Source organism: Malus sylvestris, chromosome 16, assembly GCF_916048215.2.
Source record: "Malus sylvestris chromosome 16, drMalSylv7.2, whole genome shotgun sequence".
In the NCBI taxonomy this organism is placed as follows: Eukaryota; Viridiplantae; Streptophyta; class Magnoliopsida; order Rosales; family Rosaceae; genus Malus; species Malus sylvestris.
Genome location: NC_062275.1, coordinates 20,702,484 through 20,723,388, shown reverse-complemented (window position 1 = coordinate 20,723,388; position 20,905 = coordinate 20,702,484). Strand labels below are relative to the sequence as shown.

The 20,905-nt window shown below is 36.2% G+C and overlaps 1 protein-coding gene across 2 annotated transcripts; it reads right to left on the bottom strand.

Moving 5' to 3' along the window:
• Positions 1 to 12,317: 12,317 nt before the first annotated feature.
• On the bottom strand, positions 12,318 to 19,304 carry LOC126608061 (casein kinase 1-like protein 10). Of its 2 annotated transcripts, none has more exons than XM_050275820.1 (14): positions 18,486 to 19,304; positions 18,297 to 18,337; positions 17,345 to 17,414; positions 17,092 to 17,240; positions 16,914 to 17,009; positions 16,059 to 16,129; positions 15,054 to 15,115; positions 14,907 to 14,970; positions 14,723 to 14,807; positions 13,973 to 14,099; positions 13,765 to 13,838; positions 13,587 to 13,647; positions 13,221 to 13,354; positions 12,318 to 13,106 (listed from the first exon to the last, which is right to left on the bottom strand). In XM_050275820.1, exons 1-14 carry the CDS (start codon positions 18,559 to 18,561, stop codon positions 12,828 to 12,830), a joined length of 1,389 nt encoding a protein of 462 aa, XP_050131777.1. In that variant the 5' UTR covers positions 18,562 to 19,304; the 3' UTR covers positions 12,318 to 12,827. The 2 variants fall into 2 exon arrangements, with proteins under 2 accessions (XP_050131777.1, XP_050131778.1); XM_050275821.1 differs by having other exon boundaries at positions 13,221 to 13,351.
• Positions 19,305 to 20,905: the final 1,601 nt, after the last annotated feature.

Genomic DNA, 20,905 nt, shown 5'->3' with positions numbered 1-20,905 from the left:
TTCAAAATGCACCATCGAGATCGCCACCACAAATCAATAGAAACCAGTGGGAAGAACTAGCTCCGCAAGTAGCAGTGAGAGTAATATTGCCAACGAAGGCAAAAAGATGGAAGGAGGTGGTGTGAACACCTGAACCGAAACTCTACGCACCTTCTGAGAGGAAAGTGATAAATCGCGTTGATGATTTGTGGGAGAAGGTCCGGTTGTTATCAATGAAGGATTGAGTCTATGAGGAGGAAGGGTAGGGAGTGGATTCTTGGAGAGCATGGAGGTGGAGGCGAATTAGGGCCAAAAGAAGTTAGATATAAATAGGGGTGATGGATGAGATGGATCCAGCCAACAAACAGAGGAAAAAGCGAATTGATAGAGAAACAAAAAGAAGGAAAAAAAAAACATGAGGAAGGACTACCACCCGACCCCAGCCAGAGCTGGGATCGACCGTGGCAAAGGAAAGGCTTGACGGAAGGACACTCACACAGGGTTGAGAAAGACTCAGTGAGAGAGAACGACTCTAGGGGGGATTATATGTATACGATTACGGTCTTAAAAATTCAATCAAGAAAGAAATATTGTTTGTGCGTTCACTTGTGAGTTGTACGCTATTAAAACTTGTCACCTTATGTTTCATACACACACAATAATTTGTGCGTACGTATGCTATCTTACTTGTCAATGAGTGCAAACTATTGATAAGATTATTCATAATACATAAAAAAGTGGGATTGCACAAAAACAGAACTTCATGAAAGAAAACGGTCACATAGTATTATTATTTAGCATCACATTAGTCCATAATATATACAATCGGTTGTATTTACAAGGAAATTATTCTGATGTTTATACTAGAACAGAAAAACAGCTACAATTAATAATTATATATGTATACAACCGGTTATATTGATTGTATACAACTACAACGAAGAATTGCTCTGGAAATTCAGAAAAACGGCTACAATAAATAATTGTTCATGCATGATTCAAAGTTTCAATGCCAAATCCAAATGGTCAGATTTGGCGTTACCACTAGCATCCAACCCAAAATTAATTGATGGAATAGGGCGCTCCAACTGACTGAGGAACGGCCTGGTACAGTCACTATAGTTCTCCTCCCTCACCACATGTGCCATTTGATTACCATATGGCATCATCATGTGATGTGATGCAGCGGCTCCTGAGTTAACATTAGGGTTTCTTGGCAACGAATAATGAGGAACTTGTGGTTGTTGTGCACATGGAAGTTGATAATGAGGTTGTGGCGGCGGCAGCGGCGGGGTTGTAAAACCAATTTGGTTATTAGCTCCATGAAAAAGGCTTCTTTGATGGAAAGGGTTGGTCAATGGAAATATAGGAACGGGTCGGGTCGGAGCGTTGGACGAGATGAAGGCGTTGATGTTGTTTGGAAGATTATTAAGTTGCCTTAATCTCCCGGTGGTGCGGTCACCATCGCCCATGTGAGAATCGATGTGCGATATGAGAGCTTGAGTGCTCATAAACACACGGTCACATAGTCTGCATGCAATTTGTGTTAGATCAGTTGCCCTAGGTGGTGCAGGGTCTGATGAACCAAGCATGTTTCCTTGCCTCAAGTTCCAGTTGTAGCGAGACATGGTTGAGCTTCGAAAGAGAAGAAAATGGAATAGGGTTTCAGGGTTTCTTTCCTTTTGGGAGCCCTGGGATTCTAGGAAGGGTTGGTGCACATACTTGGGGTATGAAGGAAATTTATATGCAGTGTTTACCCATTCCAGAATGGCATGTAACTTGTCGTTGCATGCAAATTAATTACATTTTCCATGAAAGGTTTTGTTGTCTATACAGAAATTTAATGCATTCTACAAAAAAGCTTTGACTCAATGCTGCTCTTGAATTTGTTACCAAAATATCACCTGAGTGTTTGGGTGATAATGGAAGGTTTATGAATGAGAAAAAAATGAAAATTTAGAAAATATATAGTTTGTTTATTGAAAAATCTATGGGATAGCCAAAAGAGTTTTTCTGTTCGACATTTTCTCCCAAAAAAAAAAAAGAAAAAAAAAGAACAATAATAGAAATTAGTAATTTCGAAATTGTTTCAAAAAAATTGAGAACACTAACAATACAGAAAAATTGATTATCTCAAATCCATTTTTCTGTCATTTCGTTATGAATTTTAACATTTTTTTGGTAGTTTATAAAAGAATTTCAATGGCCTTCCATATCCTCTGCTGCTGAATATCCAAATAAAAAAAAAAATTAAAGAAAGAAAATCAATTAGTACATGATATTTGTCTGTATTTTTAGTCACACGAAAGATTATGGTATTTGTCTTATGCTCTGCTCCTCTCTCCCAAACTGTCAGTGATAGTATCTGCTTATCTGGTCGTAGGATTTCATTCCTTTTATGAAATCAAAGACTGATTTTTAACAGTACACATAATTATTAGCACACGCCTACAGCATTATGATAAATTCGAATTAATGATGCGAGTTGTGTTTATCTCGTGTGGGCGAGGAAGGCATGGCACTTAATGATTCAAAATGGATAATTCAGTAGACCATTAATTTCTTCAACTAAGATGGGTATATCTCTTTAATGGAAATGTAACCACTTTCATCATTTGAGCGGCTATGTAAGGAACACGGGCCATAAAAACTCATACATTTCAGTCTTCCCTTGATCACCATCGTACGATTCATCAACGCTATGAATCTAACTCAAGATATGCCGTGTAGTTTATAAAAGAATTTCAATGGCCTTCCATATCCTCTGCTGCTGAATATCCAAATAAAAAAAAAAAATTAAAGAAAGAAAATCAATTAGTACATGATATTTGTCTGTATTTTTAGTCACACAAAAGATTATGGTATTTGTCTTATGCTCTGCTCCTCTCTCCCAAACTGTCAGTGATAGTATCTGCTTATCTGGTCGTAGGATTTCATTCCTTTTATGAAATCAAAGACTGATTTTTAACAGTACACATAATTATTAGCACACGCCTACAGCAATATGATAAATTCGAATTAATGATGCGAGTTGTGTTTATCTCGTGTGGGCGAGGAAGGCATGGCACTTAATGATTCAAAATGGATAATTCAGTAGACCATTAATTTCTTCAACTAAGATGGGTATATCTCTTTAATGGAAATGTAACCACTTTCATCATTTGAGCGGCTATGTAAGGAATACGGGCCATAAAAACTCATACATTTCAGTCTTCCCTTGATCACCATCGTACGATTCATCAACGCTATGAATCTAACTCAAGATATGCCGTGTGGAATACAGGCCTGAAATTCATCTCTAACTACTGACCCACACTGTGGTGGCAAAATGTATTGATTGACACTAGTAAGTTAAGAGGATGTTAACTACTTTTTGGGGCTCATTCTACAATGTCATTCATAATTTGAATCGTTCATCAAATCATTTGAACAAATTAATTAGCCAAAACGAAAAATCGTTTTACCGTTTGAATGTTTTTTTTTTTTTTGTCAAACCGTTTGAATGTTCTTAGATTGGAAAATTTTCATTTTTTATAGGGAACATTTTGTTCGTCTGGTTTATAATTGTTCAATGTCTAAATGTTGTTTGGTTTAGCTATAATTTTTAAAGATGATCTTCGAGTGATGATATTTTTTGGCGAAACATAGCATTTTTATTTTAATATAAAACAACAACACAAACTTCAAAGAGCACGCTGCGGATGAAATATGCTAGGTGGTTTCAAACCAAAGGGACTTTAACGTAACAAACAAGGCCAACTTAGCCAAACTAGTAGCCATCATAATGGTGGATTTATGAATGAGCATGGCAAACTTGAGAAGAAGCAAGGGAACGCAGTCAAATCATGAAATCATCAACTACCAAACTCACATAGACTGATTGGCACTCTGAAACGACTGAACTTCAATCATGATAACTAAAAATTCAATCACTTCACAAACTAGCACCTGAGAAATTTTGCATGTAAAACCTACCACGTAACTAAAAACATAACACTTATTGAATACATGTAGCACTGATTTCAAAAATGAAATGCAAAAGCAACATAGGGAGTATGTCCCAACGACATAAAAAAAAATACTAAAAAGAAAAAATGGACTGTTTCTCTGGAGCCCAATATCAGATCAGCCAAGCGTTGAGCGATCCCCTACTGAGCTGCGTTGAGCCTGATGCACTACCTTCTATTTCCCGCGTGTGGCCGCTTCGCCAATTAGATGTGAAAAATGCATTTATGCATGAACATCTCAGGAAGATATTTATATGTCTAAACCTTCGGGGTTTGTCAATCCTGCTTGTCCACATTGTGTATGCCATCTTCAGAAATCCTTGTATGATCTCAAACAATTCCCCTGTGCTTGGTTCCACCAGATTAATTCTTTCTTGTTTCATCTCAAATTTCGGCGAAGTCAAGCTCATTCTTCCCTGTTTATTTTTTGCCGTGCCTCCTCTAATATTCATTTGTTACTATATGTTGATGACATTCTTATCACTGGCAGCTCTAATGCTTTTCTTATTGAGTTTGCTACTCTTATTGCCCAACAGTTTGACCTCAAAGATTCGGGTCTCCTAAGTTATTTCTTAGGCTTACAGGTTACATGTCACCCTATTGGTCTTCACAGCAATTAGATGAAGCAAAAATTTGACATGCTCACACATGCAAACCTGCTTCTATGCCACTTGTCGCCAAATTTCCTTCACATTTTAGAGAGATTTTTCAATGTGACCATCACACGAAGTGGTACACCACATGTTCCTAAATAAATGATGGGTTATGTGTATTAAAAGATTAATAACTTAAAAATTAAAATCTTCCAAAACTAAAAATTTCTCCACATTTTATGTGTCTCACCTGGCTTCTCCTACTCCATATCACGAGTTGGTTAGCTTCGTACAGTGTCTCACTCACTTACTAGCTGTGATATTTTTAATTTTTTTTTGTCAATACACTTGTCCAATTTATGAGATCACCTCGCAATAATCATACGATTGCTGCCAAACGGATTCTCTACTATGTCAAGGGTATTATGGAGGATTCTCTGCTATGTCAAGGGTACTATGGAATTTGGCATCACGTTGACTACTCAGCTTGCCTTTGCTACCTTATCTGCTTACATAATAATGATTAGACTAGTTTTCTGGTTATCTTGTTTATCTTGGCTCTAACCTCATTTTTTGGTGCTCCAAAAAACAGCCGAATATGTCTCACTCCAGCGTTTGAATTCTAATATCGTGCTCTTGCTCATGCCTATGTCGAAACCACAAGGATTTGTTTTCTACTTCATGAGATTGGTATCCGCCTATATTTTCATGTCCTTCCACATTGACAATCTTAATGCCACTTACCTTGCTTTTAATCTTGTTTATTATGCTCACATGCCACATTGAACTTGATTATCACTTTGTTTGTGAAAAGTTGGCCTTTAGCAACCATGTGTTTGTTATTTTTCTTGTACTAGTCCTGCTGATCTCCTTACCAAGGCTCTTCATCAGCCACGTTAAACTAAGAAATTTTTTTTCATAATCATCTTTCTAAGTATTGAGTGTGTATATTCCATTGTACTCAGAAAACAAGATATTCGATTACTTGAGAAACCTGAAGTAGAAAAAAATTAATCGACCAAGAAGATATGAAACCAAGATAGACAAACATTGAGAGGATCTAGATCTTGCCGAGATGGAAAAGAGTTGAAATTCAGTCTTGAAAGGATGGAAGGTGGGTGGACAAAGATGGCGGCCTGTGGGGTAAGGGGTTGCCACCAGGCCTAACCGAAAGCAAAGCGGTTGGCAGCTATTGTGCGCTGAAGTCTAGGTTTCTTAGAGTATCTTCAAATGAGATGTCAAATTCCAAATATTAAATTTAAATTGGATGGCTGACTTGGCAATTTAGCATATTGTTATTATTTTCCTTCCACCTAATATGTCAAATTTTATTGCTTCATTTATGTTTTTTTTTTAAACAAAAATAATAAAAGTTGGGTTGTTGTTGGTTTAAAAATAGTAAAATAATACTTAAATATGCTAGCATTTAAGGTAAGACAAGTAGAATGCTTTTGGAAATAGCAAAAATAAAATTTGAAGGCAGCTTCAAATTGGACATCTCTTTGTCCATCTCAGCTTAGCCTTATTTTCCATGTCATCTTTGACATCTCGATTGGAATAAACAATACGTCATTTGTTACTGTTATATATCTATGTGGCATTTTTAACATCTCCTTTGGAGATGGTCTTAAGGGGGTATTTTAATATTTATACTATTTTAAGTTGGTATTTTTTTTTTATTGCAGTGGACTAATTTGCATTGAATATATTTCGAGTGATGATCTTTAAAATGAACGGTTCATGATATTACTTTGTGAGAAATATGCCTAATGAGAGTGCTCAAATGCTAACAAGTTAGCAAGTTAATACGATGTAACCGCTCGTTTAGGTTCTCGTTCACTGAACATCCTTACAAAAATTCACTCAAATCAAAATTTTCTTCGCTCAAAAGGAGATGAATTAAAGGGAGAACCCACATGTACAATCAATTCTGAAGAGATAAAAAACATAAGCATGACTGGCATTCGCAAGAAGAGTGTGATCCCAAATATAAATGTTGCTAATATTAGTTCCTACACTAGTAACAACATCTGTGAGAAAATTGATCCTCCGAAAAAATGTGCTTCTAAGAAATTGACTGAAACGATGACCCTAACCATTTGATGTCCTGGATAATAAATCATAGTCTCCAAGGGGTCTTGCTTGTTTTCAACTGCATCAATGACAAATTTAGAATCACCCTCCACACAGATATTCATAAACTCCTTATTCCTTGTAGCTTTTAGGGCATCACGTAAAGCAAGAGCTTCCTCAACAGAAATTATGTTTCTCCAAAGCTTCTCACACTAGCAAAGATGGGATTTGCATTGTCATCACCAATGACAAAGCCTGTAGTAGCCTTGTCACCAACAACAACCCATCAAAATTAATTTTAAATAGTTTGCCCCTGGTGGATTCCATCTAATGTTGGGTTGGTCAAGCCCATACACCTTGTGAAGTCTAGACTTTTAGGTTTGACTTCCCTTGTCAACATTGTAAGTGTACCATATGCTCAATCTAGCTTTAGGTTGTTTTCTGTTTATGGGGTGTGTTTGTTGTGAAGAAATGCAAAAGGATGGGACGCATATCACTTCAAAAGGTTTGTTCATGCATGTGCATTCCACGTCTACATTCCTACTTCATTCTGACTAGTTTAGTTGTCTAGTCAGGCTTGCGCACAAATTTTCAAGAAGTTAGGCATGCAAATTAAGACCTACCCACATGGGCTTCCTGACAACTTTCTGCCGACAGTCATATTTCAGCTCTTAATCTTTTCTGATCAGTTTGTAGGATGACATGTGTCCTTGGTAGGTAAAAAACAAACCAAAGCTTTTGGGGTTAAGATCCCTAACTGGTTCCTTAGTTTTTTTGGGGTTTTCAGATTATATTTTCTAGAGAGAAGTCAGAGAGCGAAAGGCTTTAAGACCTTACCTTCCTCTTCGTTCTTCATTTTGAAGGAAAATATTTGTGAAACTAGTTCATTTGAGCAACATTTATGCAAGCAATTAACAATTAAAAGGCAGAATCATGCTTGTATGAACTCAAAAATAAAACTTTACCCATGAAATTCAAGGCCTAGTAATTGTGGTGAATCAAGACTCAACTCAAATCTTAAAGAAAGGAGTTGAAAAACTTTTATACCTTTGAAGCACTTCTTTGCTTAGCAAAGGATATTCACCCATGTGAGGGCCTTCTTTCCTTAGTCTCCTTGCTCCTTGACTCCATGGATGTGGATGGAGGAACTTTGCTTTTTGCCTCCATGACTTCTTGGATGGATGAAGGAATGGATTCTCTAAGTTCCCAAAATAGGGAACCTCTAAGTCTCCATACCAAAGAGAGCATTGAGGAAGAGATGAGTGACCTAGAGGAAAAAATATTGCTAGCTATTTTCCTCTAGGGTAGCTGGCCTCTTAGAGAGAATGAGAGCTTGTGTTCTCTCCAATTTCCTCAAAGAAAACCCTAATGATGAAATGGCTATACAGATGCATTTATACCACCTCACATTTGAGTGGCAAACTTGCAATTAAGCCAAGTTCACTACCCCTTACTCTTATGGCCGGCCTTGATGGGTTTATTAGGCTTTCAAGCCCTTTGTGTTTTCAAGTTGTCATACAACTTGAGTTATTGAACTTGACATTCAAATCCTACTAGACCTTGAGGCCCAAAACTAACCCGAGGTCTAATACGAACTTATTCATTTGATTAATTAACATATTAATTAATCCTAGCCATAAATAATTAAACCATTTAATTATCCTTACTCATCTCCGTTGTTTCTTCAATCTCTACATTATTTGGTGTACGATCAATTAGGTTCCTTTTAGTGAGGCAATGGGCGATTAGAACTCTTCAAATCGATTGTGAATTGAAACATACTTTCAATTCTCCCTTTAGTGATTATACACCTTTAGAGTTTCCACAAACCATGAGTGACACCTAGCAGTATATCATGACTACTCAAGCTAATTAGAAGAGGTGGTGAACCTATTCAGTTTAGGATTATAATGCAATACGGTTTTTCTCTAATACAATACTCTTGACCACATTTTTTGGTTTGATAGTTTATTCATGTCTACTATCCAATGTGATTCTTTTACTTATATGATTACCTTGAATGTGATTTGGAACGACTTCCTAAATCTCATTCATACTCTAGCCAAAGATTCTTAATCATATCATAGAGTATTCTCCCTCAAACGGTTTGAAGGATAAAAATCCCTTGTTGTGTATTCACTTGCCTCTATGGCTAAGTGGCTTAACCCCAACTATGCCATGGACACCCTATGACAGAGTGACTTTGAATAGTCAAAGATCAAGGACCTAACCACAAGACAATTATAATGCCTCAGGTCAAATGATTACTTTGCATTATCCCAACCGTGAGTTCTCATGTGATATGAGTATAAGAACTCCTTGTTGATCACTCTCAGTGGACTCATTCTCTATTGAGCACCTACATGCTTGTCTTGGTGTCAGTCATACCAATGACTTGAGACCAATCACTCTTTCTAAGAGAAGACATAGCACATACCGATCTTAATAGATTGTCAATGCCCAATTAGCAATCCTATGATCAGGAACGTTTAGGGTATGTATACGAAAGAAAATGGTCTCATGAATCTAACTTCTTTAAATCACATTCTCCCAATTACATATTCCTTGGACTTATTGTTTAAGCATAGAACATTTATATGAGATAGCTTAAATAATAATATTTGCCCTTTATATATATTAAACTAGATTAGTTTAACATGTGAAATGTCCGTAAAATATCATCATCTGATTGGCTTTTAGGGCACATTTCCAACACATTTATGAAACCCTAGTTGTAAAACTTTCCTTCATGCATTAAACACCCAATTATTGAAGAATAGGGTTGCATTGCCTTTTGTTTTGCATTAAATTTGTGGTCAAGTATTTCTAGTTTCAAATCTTTAAAACTGACCCATTTTAGGATTCTTGTCAGTTTCTTCCTTCAATAGTTTGAATGGAGAAACTGACTAGACATTTGAATCCAGATCTGCATATCATTGCCATATGCATAGTTCATATGCTAGTCTCGGTGCCACAAGGTGAAGAGCTCAGAAGGAGCTGCCACATCGTGAAGATTGAAGGAATCCATCTTGTGTGGGGTAAGGTTGCACAAAGGTAAAGCTACTCCATAGATAAGAATTTAGGAATTGAGCTTTGCGTAGTACTTTGTAAGAAACTTGATTATACTAATAGATTGGACTTAGTGGAGAGTCTCCGATTTTTTAACTTAGACGTAAGTTTTTTTGGCCAAAAACATCTTGTGTTCAAAGTTATTTATTTGTATCACATATCTCACATACATATATATGCTACATGTATCACTTGAATATTTAATAAGTATGTGCTCACAATCATGCTCACTTGACACATTAATAACTTGGAATAAACTGAGGGCTTGCTGACTAGGATAACTTTTGATAACTAAAATTGGTCTATTAATCTTTTATTTATTGACTAACATATCTATCTTAGTTGACTAGCAGGCTTGACTAGTCAGTCCAGCTGATTATTATTTTTATATGCAGGTTATTCCTTTGATACCAATTTCACACCATCTTCTTTTCCTTCTGGTTGGCCCAATAGTATTCTTTCCCCACAATAGCCGCAAGCATGGGAACTTTGTCAGGTTGAGTTTTTGCATTATGCTGGAACTAAATCTACACACTGCTGTGGATAAGAAGGCACAGATTCAAATAACCTGCAAAACAAGAAACAATCGCAAGTAAGTCCAAGACCGGGGGTGCCAGTCAAAGGCCCTTCGACAGTCAAGTTAGGAAACAGTTTTAGACTCAAACAATGGGCAAAAGAATAAGTATGCTAAAATGCATTACCAGAGATGAACCCTAGATAGGTGTATATATGCTAACTGGGAGAGATACATTTTTAGAATAGAATCCTTGTACTAAACTGGAGAATCCTAGATGATATCTAGGACTAGATATTGTGTTGTCTTAGAAGTATGATTCCTTGTGGCGCACGCCAATTCCTAGATTGTAGGAACTTCAAGACTTATGAGGAATCTGATTGTGTTCTTATTCGGATAAAATCTTGTGTCTTGCGGAACAAACATGGTCATCCAGCAAAGTCGCTTCGAACTTTGCCTATTGCCCCGGAACAAGGTGATGATGGCACCGTTGTTCCGTCTGATACAGCTCTGCTCAGAGCTGCTCAATGCATGATCGAAATTCTAAGGTAACGTTATTTAGATCAGCTTAATTCAGCCCTAGAAAATTATGGTCCCACAGTTGCCCCTAATTATTTATCTGAAAGGCAACTTGTTCCCTTTGAGGATTGATAGTTTCCCAAAGACCATTCCTTTCGGAGTAAGCTGGAATATATATCCTTTAGTCATCTATCTTCATATAGCGATCCAATTCTTTGCAGAGTAGGGGTGGCGTTTCAAATTTAGATGTGTAATCTCGAGCTTCGTTCCATAAAAGATGTAATGGTGAAACTTTGTATTTGTTGTGCGTGCACGAAAAACAAGAATATTCTTTACTGATTTTAACCATCAGATTCGTTAATCCTAAGAGGAGTCGGGCCATGCTCAGCTGGAATATATTGCTGAGTTTATTTTACTTAAGTCATTAAGTCAGTTAGAGTAAAACACTTCAAACTTTTCATCATTTGCTTCCTAATCTCGGAATATAGTTTAATCTGTCAATCTTTCCAAAGTAAGCTAACTTCGAAGTAAGAAGTACTGAGGCGAAACATAAGTAAGCTTGTGGACCTAGGTTAGAGCTCAAAAGCACCCCCTGGTGATGTTGATTTGAAAAAACATCACCTCCCAACCTTAGTATTTATAAGGATTCCCATCGCGATATCTAGAGTACCACCTTACTCCAGTACGAGGTATTAAATATTAAACCCATGGAAAACCTTTTGCCTTAGACTTACGGTAATGCATTGATTGGATTAAGGATGAGAAACTATCGAATCATACTCGAAATAGCCTCCAGATTTTAATGTTAGTCTAACATGTTTGAGTTATCTTGCTTGTTGATTCTGTTTATTCTTTCACCTTACCCCATTTTAGGTCAGAGGATTTCAATAATGCAACTTGTAACCAAGAAGGGATTTCCATTTCTTAGTCCAAATTGCTGATTCATCCCTAGTGAATCTTAAACGAAAGTTCGTTAGGGACTTGGTTGCCTGCATGTGGGTCAAAAAAACTTTCTGAATCCTTTTATTAGACCCTATGTGTTGGACTTGAGCTTTTCTGATCGAACTACACTACACTTAGCTGGCTTGGCTAAGGCACTTCCGCGTATTGCTATTGGCTTGGCTAAGGCACTTCTATCAATTTTCAATATTAGGTGAGAAGTTATGTCAATCTCAATTTCCATTTTAATGAAAAAGCTATTATTGAATCGGAACGCTACTATTGTCGTGAACTGATTCCATGTATATCATTCTTCATTCTTCTTTTTCCTCAACAAAATATAGATTTATACAGCGAAGCCATGAAAACAACCTGTTCTAGTACAATAAAGGAGAAAAGTATTTTTATCAACAACGCTGTACTCATTATTAATTCACAGTTAGACAACTAAAGGGTTTTTAATTTTAGTGAATTTTTGCAGGAATAATCTTTCAATGATGGCCCATAAAATAATTTGTTTAGATTATGTGAAATATTGTAGAGTGAGTCTATCATTGCAAAAAATAGACAAATCTGAAACTGTTAGCACATCAAATAGTAATGAAGATAAAAGACTAACAAAAATTTCAAGATAGACTAGAATCACTGTCATTTAACTCAATGTCATGTAACTTCCGATTTAAGTGATTTTCTGTAAATATGATACTTGAGGGACAAATCGGAAACTAAGAAAGTTGACGATACGAGTGGGAGAACAAACATAGAGCATAATGCACAATAAAGAGTCGGCAGGCGTTTTTGTTTTCTCGGGTAAGAAAGCCGACCAGTATCTCAAATATATATATATATACATAGACAATCTCCTGAAGTGAGATGGTGAATCTCTTTCTTGGAGAGTCTCCGATCGATGGCGTTGTAACGGCGAGAAACCATGAAGAAGGTAAAAGCGTAGGGGTAGTAGTAGTGTCCAAGGAGAAACTCCATTGAGCTTTTCAACTGTGAAATCAACCCAACAATGGATACACATACAGAGTAAACTGTTGCAAAACCATTTTAGTGCTGAGAGACATCTTTGATAGATAAAGATCACAAGGAATCTCGACACGAGCATTTTACCAGAGGACCGATCAGACTTCACTTCCTCTTTCCCGTGCCGATTGCAAGGAGTTCAAAGCTCCTTAGTGTATCATCACGGCCGCCTCTTGCGGCGGATGTTCGGGTGAAAGATGTTTTGGACTCGTACCCAGGTTGAACCCTTTGGGTGGTGGACAGGCGGCCACTACTTGAGACCAGCCGGCTTGACCGACTCTCGCTGGGCTCACCAGATGAGCTTGGCCTGCTGCTTGATATAACTGGCCTCTTTGAAGTACTCCCATTTCTAGATGAACTCCGAGCCCTTTCAGAGTCAGCTTGCTGCATGAAACATGCAAAGAATGTGCAACTTCATTAGGCTCCATAGTAAGGAAATATTATAAGCATTCAAAATCATTTGAGACTAAATCCAACACAAATGTTAGAAAAACACACGACGTCTTTGGACGACGGGGCATCATCAGTCGCTCTATGTCTGGAGTGATCGCCATAGCCATAACCAGAACTATTCCTTCTAGAAAATGCCTCAACTGCACCCGAGTACTTTTCTCGAAAATCTTGTGCCACTGCTAAAAAATATAAAAATACGTGTTAAACATTAACATATGAAACGAGTAAAATGAACTGTCATATCTTCATTGAATGAAAATGGTTCATCCATAATGTTTGCATAAAAACAAATAAAACATGATAGTGAGAACTCAAATACAAAGACAGATAAAGAAAAACTTGTAAGCATCTGTCAGAATATAAGTACATAAAAATCGATGCATTCAAGCCTTGCCCGAGAAAATAACCAACCTGTAGGCCTTTCTGTTCTTTCTGCAGATGGTCCAGGGTTTAAAGCTGGTTTTGTACTTGGCTGCACAAAAAAAGGCAACCATATGGAGCAAGAATCATTACCCAACACATACAAAAATGAAGAATTTTCCTCTTTACATAGAAAATCCACAATAAATTTGCCTAATTAGGTACTGACTCGTGTTCTAGAACTGGAGCCAATTTGCGGATACTTCAGTATAGTCCAATCAAATACATAGTCAAATTGATACCCTGCACCAGTTACAATCAGCATCCAATAAGATTTTAATAGTTTTTAAGAGCCAATTAGTTTCATCATGATGTTTAAAGAAGAATGCCTCTGAGATATGAACAAAAATTTGGGCTTAAAGCGCCTACAAGCTAACCTTCTCGAATAAAAAGGTCCCGGAAAAGCCTCTTCAGGTATGAATAATCTGGTTTGTCCTCAAAGCGTAATGATCGACAATAATGGAAGTACGACGTGAATTCTGAAGGATATGATTTGCAGAGCACCTGTAGAGAAAAATATCAGTAATTCAAATACATTCGTTAAACAGCGTCAGAAACAGTAACTGGAAAATAGAACAAGATCACAGAAAACCATGATTTCATAAACAGTGACTACACTGTTACAACTAAACACCATAACACATAAACGAGTGGAGTGGAAAAGGAAGATAAAGATTGAAAATCTCATTTTAGGTAGATGGAAAGTCACGAGATCCCACCATCTTAATGGTTCCCCCAAATTCAAAGTGTTAAAGGATACAAAGGATTGACTTCTACAAGATGTAGACTTGTAGTTTTACTGTTTTACCCTCGTTAAGCACATTTTGGTTTGACTGCTCATTAAGGTTTAAGTTTTGTAAAGAAATTATAAAAACAGACTTCATACAGTTGTAATATTTCCATCCCTTCTACTAAGAATGCCAAGCAAGGGCAAGAGATGTCTGCCTTTCCCCTTTTGATGTATACAAAACATTATGGGGAATGCCTCTCAATCCACTCCATTTACTATGCTTCCTACCTTATCTATTACTCCTATTTTTCTTCGACCAAATATGGTACAAAATGCCATTAGAGAACATACTGTCTTGTTAGTTGTTAAACACTGCACATAAAGCAAGTCTTGATACCTCAATTGGAGTTAGCATCTTCTTCTCACTGATCTTGTCATATTTTTGCTTTTTTGTACCTGCTTTCAAGCCCTGCCAGGGAAGGCTGAAACAGTAATCATACAACCAAGTTAAATATGTGAAGTTCAAGAAACAAATAAACACAGGATACTAGTGATTTAAGCTTCTCGGACAAAAATGCAACCTCCCCCTCAGAAAATACATGAGCACATAACCAAGAGATTCTAGATCATCCCTTCTGCTTTGCTCTGCAAATAAAATTAATATTACAATTAAATATTTGTAAAATTAATATTAAAATTAATATTCCAATAACTTTAAGTTGACTAACCAACACCAAGGTGAGTGTTAACACTAGCATAGCGGGCAGTTCCTGTCAGATTCTTGTTTTCCCTGTCAGAAATGCCACAATGAGAACTTTTTCTAGAATAGAAAACAAAAAGTAAAGCAGAATGAAAAGGGATAATATTTATATTCTGATAATCATAGGAGGTTACTTAAAAATTCTATCCACAATGATTTGATCAAATCCAAGAAAACACACAAAAGATAAGTTAATACATAAGAGCATTAAATTGCCCATTGTTGAAAAACCTAAGTAAGAATTTAAGGATTGTTATATAATCGTAAGCCATTTTTCTGTTCAGTAAAATTATAGATATGGTCCTTACAAGGACATAACAATTTGGATGTAAGAACATGATAAAAGAATTATCCGATTATGACTATTTTTGTCTCTAGATAATTCAAATATTCCAGCAGACAGCCCACAGGATCAAAATACATATTATTTTGACAAACTATCCTCATAAATACCCTCCAATGATATTTTAGTTCTCTATTCTAAACATTAACTAAGCAGAAAACAAAACCACAAATGCATTTGCAAGCAGCATTTTTCCCTCCCCCCAACATGATGCAACCAAAGACGAAGAATGTCCATGTCAGTCAAATATCAATAAAATTTCAGGAGCAAAAAAATAAAATCATAAGATGAAAGTCTCAGTAAAAATTTAGCATCCATCAATTGCGGAACAATTAAACATGTGAGTTGAAAACAGTGTGCAGCTGTCACAAATGTGATATGACCTTCAAACCCATCTCTAAGCATCTCTGAGTCATATCTATGAGATGCCAGAAACTGATTCCCCTTGTTGGTCTTGGGGAAACCAAAAATGTGTTGTTCAGCATTTTAAACACTAGACACATGTGTAGCTTTTTACAAAATACAATAAATGGGGAGGGGAAATTTAAACTTCCTCCTCTTTAGACAAGATGTAGTAGAAACTAGGGATGCACGATAAACTAAAATACAAATATTTCTTATATCTGATACCTGTATGGTATGTGCTTGTGCGTTTGAAGATCTCTATACTTTTTTGCAAGGCCATAATCAATGATATATACCTGTGGCAGAAAAAATCCCAGAAAACAATTGTTCAGTGCCTGTTCTGAAGACAAAGTGAGTAGTTGATTTAGTGCTGTGCTTACTTTCATTTGAGCTAGGCAAGATGATTAATCTAGATGAAAGCAATAATAAGATTCAGGTGTTGCAATAATAAGTTTGAACCATCATGAAAAACACTACACTAAACATATAAATGTGATATAACAAAACTAAAAAGGGCAGATACTATGTAAAGGATAGCCAATGGATAAATACATGATATTTGTGTCTCTGTAAGTAAATAATATCCCCCATAATAATCAAAAGTAGTGTAAGGACAAAAAAAAATCCTTGTCAAAGGTACTCCCATGACAAAGGAAAAAACAAAGGCCAGTTCTCCACCACAGAACAATAGATGGGAGGTAATAGTTCTAATTAGATGTCTGGCAACAATTTTAAAGATCAAGTAAAGTTAGAGGTTCTATATCGTTTTTGTGGTATATATTCAAGGGTGAATAGTAGCAGCAGAACTTGCAAATTTATGCATTCATGCAACAATCACCATGAGCAATACCCATGACTCTCTTACAAGGTCTACTTTCGCTTTATTAGGTATTCACACTTGTTCCCCATGAAATTCAGTCTCAAGCATCCAAAATCTCAATGGAAGTGACAAAAAACAATCTTAAGTGGAAAGGAATGATTCACAATGCATTCATATTCATAAGAAAAAATTTCCAAAACATCCATAAAAACACTAAGGATGACCACTACAGACAGAAGCACCCTAAAGACTACAAGTACCTGATTAGCTTTGCGTCCCAGGCCCATTAAAAAGTTGTCAGGCTTTATATCACGGTGAAGAAATCCCCGTGAGTGCATGTACTCAACTCTGTTTATCTACAGAAGATAATGTAGAAGCATAAACATGGCAGCCGTGTTAACAACATAAACCGTCATTCGAAATACTTTGATAACTTACTAATTGATCTGCAAGCATCAAAACTGTCTTCAAAGAGAACTTCCGATTGCAATAGTTGAAGAGGTCTTCAAGGCTGGGACCAAGCAGATCGATAACCATGACATTGTATTCACCCTCAACACCGAACCATTTAAGATGGGGTACACCAGCTAAGTAGATATAAATACAAAAGTTAAGTTAGGCTTTAAAAGTGAACATTCACATGAATGCACAACAAAAGAAAAGAAAAAAGAAACAAAATAGAGTAACCCACTTCCTCCTTGAAGAAGCATGTACAACTTTGACTCATAATGAAGCTGGGGGTGTTTTGTCTTCACTGATTCCTAAGAGAACAAAAATAAAAAAAGGGTTTAGATGTAAGTACTCTTGTGGTACGTGAATTTTAACTACTATCAAGAACCATCAAAACAAATCTGAATCATAATAAAGGATACACGATAACAATAGAGCACCTGCTCCTTCAATTTTGCATTATGCTTCAAAATTTAATTACCATAAAACAATGTTTTCAAGCCAATCATTTAATGAGGTGCAATTCGATTCTTAACCTCAAGTAATACCACACATCTCAGTAAACTAAAACAAATTCATAAAAGCACTACAACTAGCTCCGTCTATCTTTCCACTATCTCGAACATCTGTCAACTCTGTTCACCAGCATGAATATCCTTCAGTTTTAAAATACTCAATCCCATGCTAAACTACGATCACAAAGTATGAAATGCTATAACAAACCACTCAGAATAAATAACTCTAAAGTCAATGTATAGGGTGGCTACAAGAATTACAAGTAGATGTCAATGCAGAGATTGATAATGAAAAAATTCTAACAAGAATTAGGTACTAGATTTCTAGAACTTAAAATAGCACAAAACGAATACATTTTGCTCTTACATGCATATTAACTCACACGAAATGGCGGTGAGCAAAATGCTAACCCAAGTATATGAGCATGCTAACTGTATTCAGATTCTTAAAAACACAACCAACTCCATATGATCTAACAGTCCTATACCAACTTTCTTTTATGATCAATGACTTTTAGTATATTCACAACCCCATACCAAAGTCAAATTTAACCAATTACATTATCAAAAACTGATCATGTCATTTAATGTGTAAAAGCTCAACACCATCGACGAAAACAATCAAACTTCCCACAACTTTTCATTTAAAACTAAGAACAATTAACGTCCAAGACATACCAGCTTGACAGCTACCTCCTCTCCAGTTTGTACATTAATACCTGAAACAAAGCAAAACCAAACCAATATTATTCTCAAACCAGAAAAACAAAGCCAACATTTCAAAAAAGTGAAACAATCAAGCAATGCCACTAAAACAACAATATTTATTCCCCGAACAATCGAAAATTGGTGACACAAATTGCATACCCAAATAAAGCTCTCCGAACGATCCACTACCGATCTTTCTTCCTAGCTTAAATTTCCCACCAATTACATGCTCCATGATCTGAACAGTCCCAATCAAATACTATACAAGAAAAAGCCCAAACCCCCACACCCCCACTTCACCCCCCCCCCCAAATTTACAACCCAGTCCAACACTAAACTACGAACCCAATCTGCTCCGAAAGCCCATCGGCAATCGGACTCAAACTCCTCCTATTCCACTCAACACTCAATTCCTCGCATGCAATCGCAGATCCATCAAATTCCAGCTCCAACAGAACCCCCAAAAGTCCTTATTCAATATCCAGAAATTCCGAAAAGAATGCTTGAACCTACAGTCCGAAATACACAAATTTGATAAAGACTTGAATATCCAAAAGAAACCCACTAATCAGTCGAGCCAAAAACTGGAGTTTTGGGCATTTTTTCCATGGAGAAGAATTGCAGCAAGAATGTGAAGAAAGGGTTTCTTCGGCGGATAATTATATTCAATTTCTCAGATGAAATGGGAAAACATTTCAGCGTGGAAAAAGAATGGAGCCTGTGAAGGAATCAATCGCCTGCGATTATTGACGGTGGGAAAAGGGAAAAATATGAATTTTTGGAAGAAAGGAAGGATCTTTGGATCTGGGTTGAGGATAAGGGGTTTTGGGTTTTCTGGGAAAGTTAAGATTTTCTCGGGAAAATTTGGACGGTGTGAGAAAAGGGGGGAATATTTGGGATTATAGAGAGGGGATAGGGGAAGGAAGACAAAAGAAAAGGAAGGAAATGGATGAGAAAGTAGATGATTGATAGAATACACATGATTTTTTTTTTTTTGATAGATATACATATGATATTATTAAAACTTTTATTTAACTTGCTTACTATGGCTCCCTGCTAAAAAAAAAATGAGTTTCGGTTCGATACTCCAAACTGATGGGTCTGCTTGATTATGATCATGAGTAGAGTGAAATTCCTCATAACCTTTTTGGACCTGAAATGGACAGATATTCATGACTTACCACCAATTGTCCCAAATTTTGAAATTCATTGCTTTCTTACATGTAAAGGGAACAAAAATGATAGATGTAACGTGTGTGCACTCTTTTTTCTCCTAATAAATAATGAGTAGCACTTTATGGCAAATTGTTAACGCATGTACACCTTATCGCGTGATATGACGTATTTAATGTTTTTATTTTGGAATTTTGAGAGTACCGTTGTCAATCCTAAAAACACTTTCAAATAATAGTTGACATTTCTTAATTCTTGTAAAGTTTAACTCACTCCTTGCCCTTAAATAATAAAGAAAACTAATGAAAAGGGCTTGAAAACTTTGAGTTTTAATGATAAGGACAAAATAAATGGTAAAGTGAATAGTATCAGGATTGACTTTTTAGTGTAAAAATGTGGTTTTTCGTTAAAGTGAACAGTACCGGGAGCTTTTCGTTAAAGTTCCCTAAATAATATCATAATATTGTTTGTTAAAAAAAAAAATCATTCAATCCTCCCTACACTTTGTACATAATTAGAGAAGAGTGATTTGTAACCCTTACAATTACATATTCAAACCTATTCACGCATAAGCATTTTCTAACATTAGAAATAACGCTTTACTATTTCTGCAAATACATTACAAGGATTTGAATCACATTATTGCCTTCGTCGAGAATCGAACGTAAAACCTCTCACTTACAAGTAAAGAGAAATATTACTAAATCATAGTATTAAATGGCTTGAAGGATTGATTGATTGATTCATCAAGAATTACGTGTAATTTGAATTTAGTAATCAAATTTTCTTGATTTGGCATGATTAAGTATTTGCCGTAGATTTGGGAACCAATCATATCGAGACACTTACAAATCAATCACAATGGCAAAGGGTTGTCCTTTTGTCTCGCTTTACTTTGATTGTTTTTGCCTAACTTGTTGAAAAGTAGACAACTTTGTTAACAAACGTGCTAATTGCTTAAAAATAACTCATTACATGTAATAAATTAGAAAGTGAAATCTGTTGCAGTCATATTTAAAATAAGAATGTGATTATGTAAATCTTAGGAATCTAAGAAAGTATCTTATATTCCTATTAAGATTAGCTAACCTATTAAATATTGTAATCCTTAAGGGAAAGGTTTTACTCTTCCTACTACTATAAATAAAGGCACAATGTGTTGAATCAAACACACATCACAATTAAATCAATCTCTCTTCTCTCTCAATATGGCCGAACCTCTCTCTCTCTCTCTCTCTCTCTCTCTAAACCCTAGATCGTTCAATCATATAGGCCTACAACACGTTATCAGCAAGCTCTTACCAGAAGCTGAGGAATTGAAGCATTGTTGGAGGAGCCTATCATCCACCAAATTCAAAGGCTTATTCGTTTTTTGCTAATTAGGTACGCTTAAAGTAAAAGAAGAT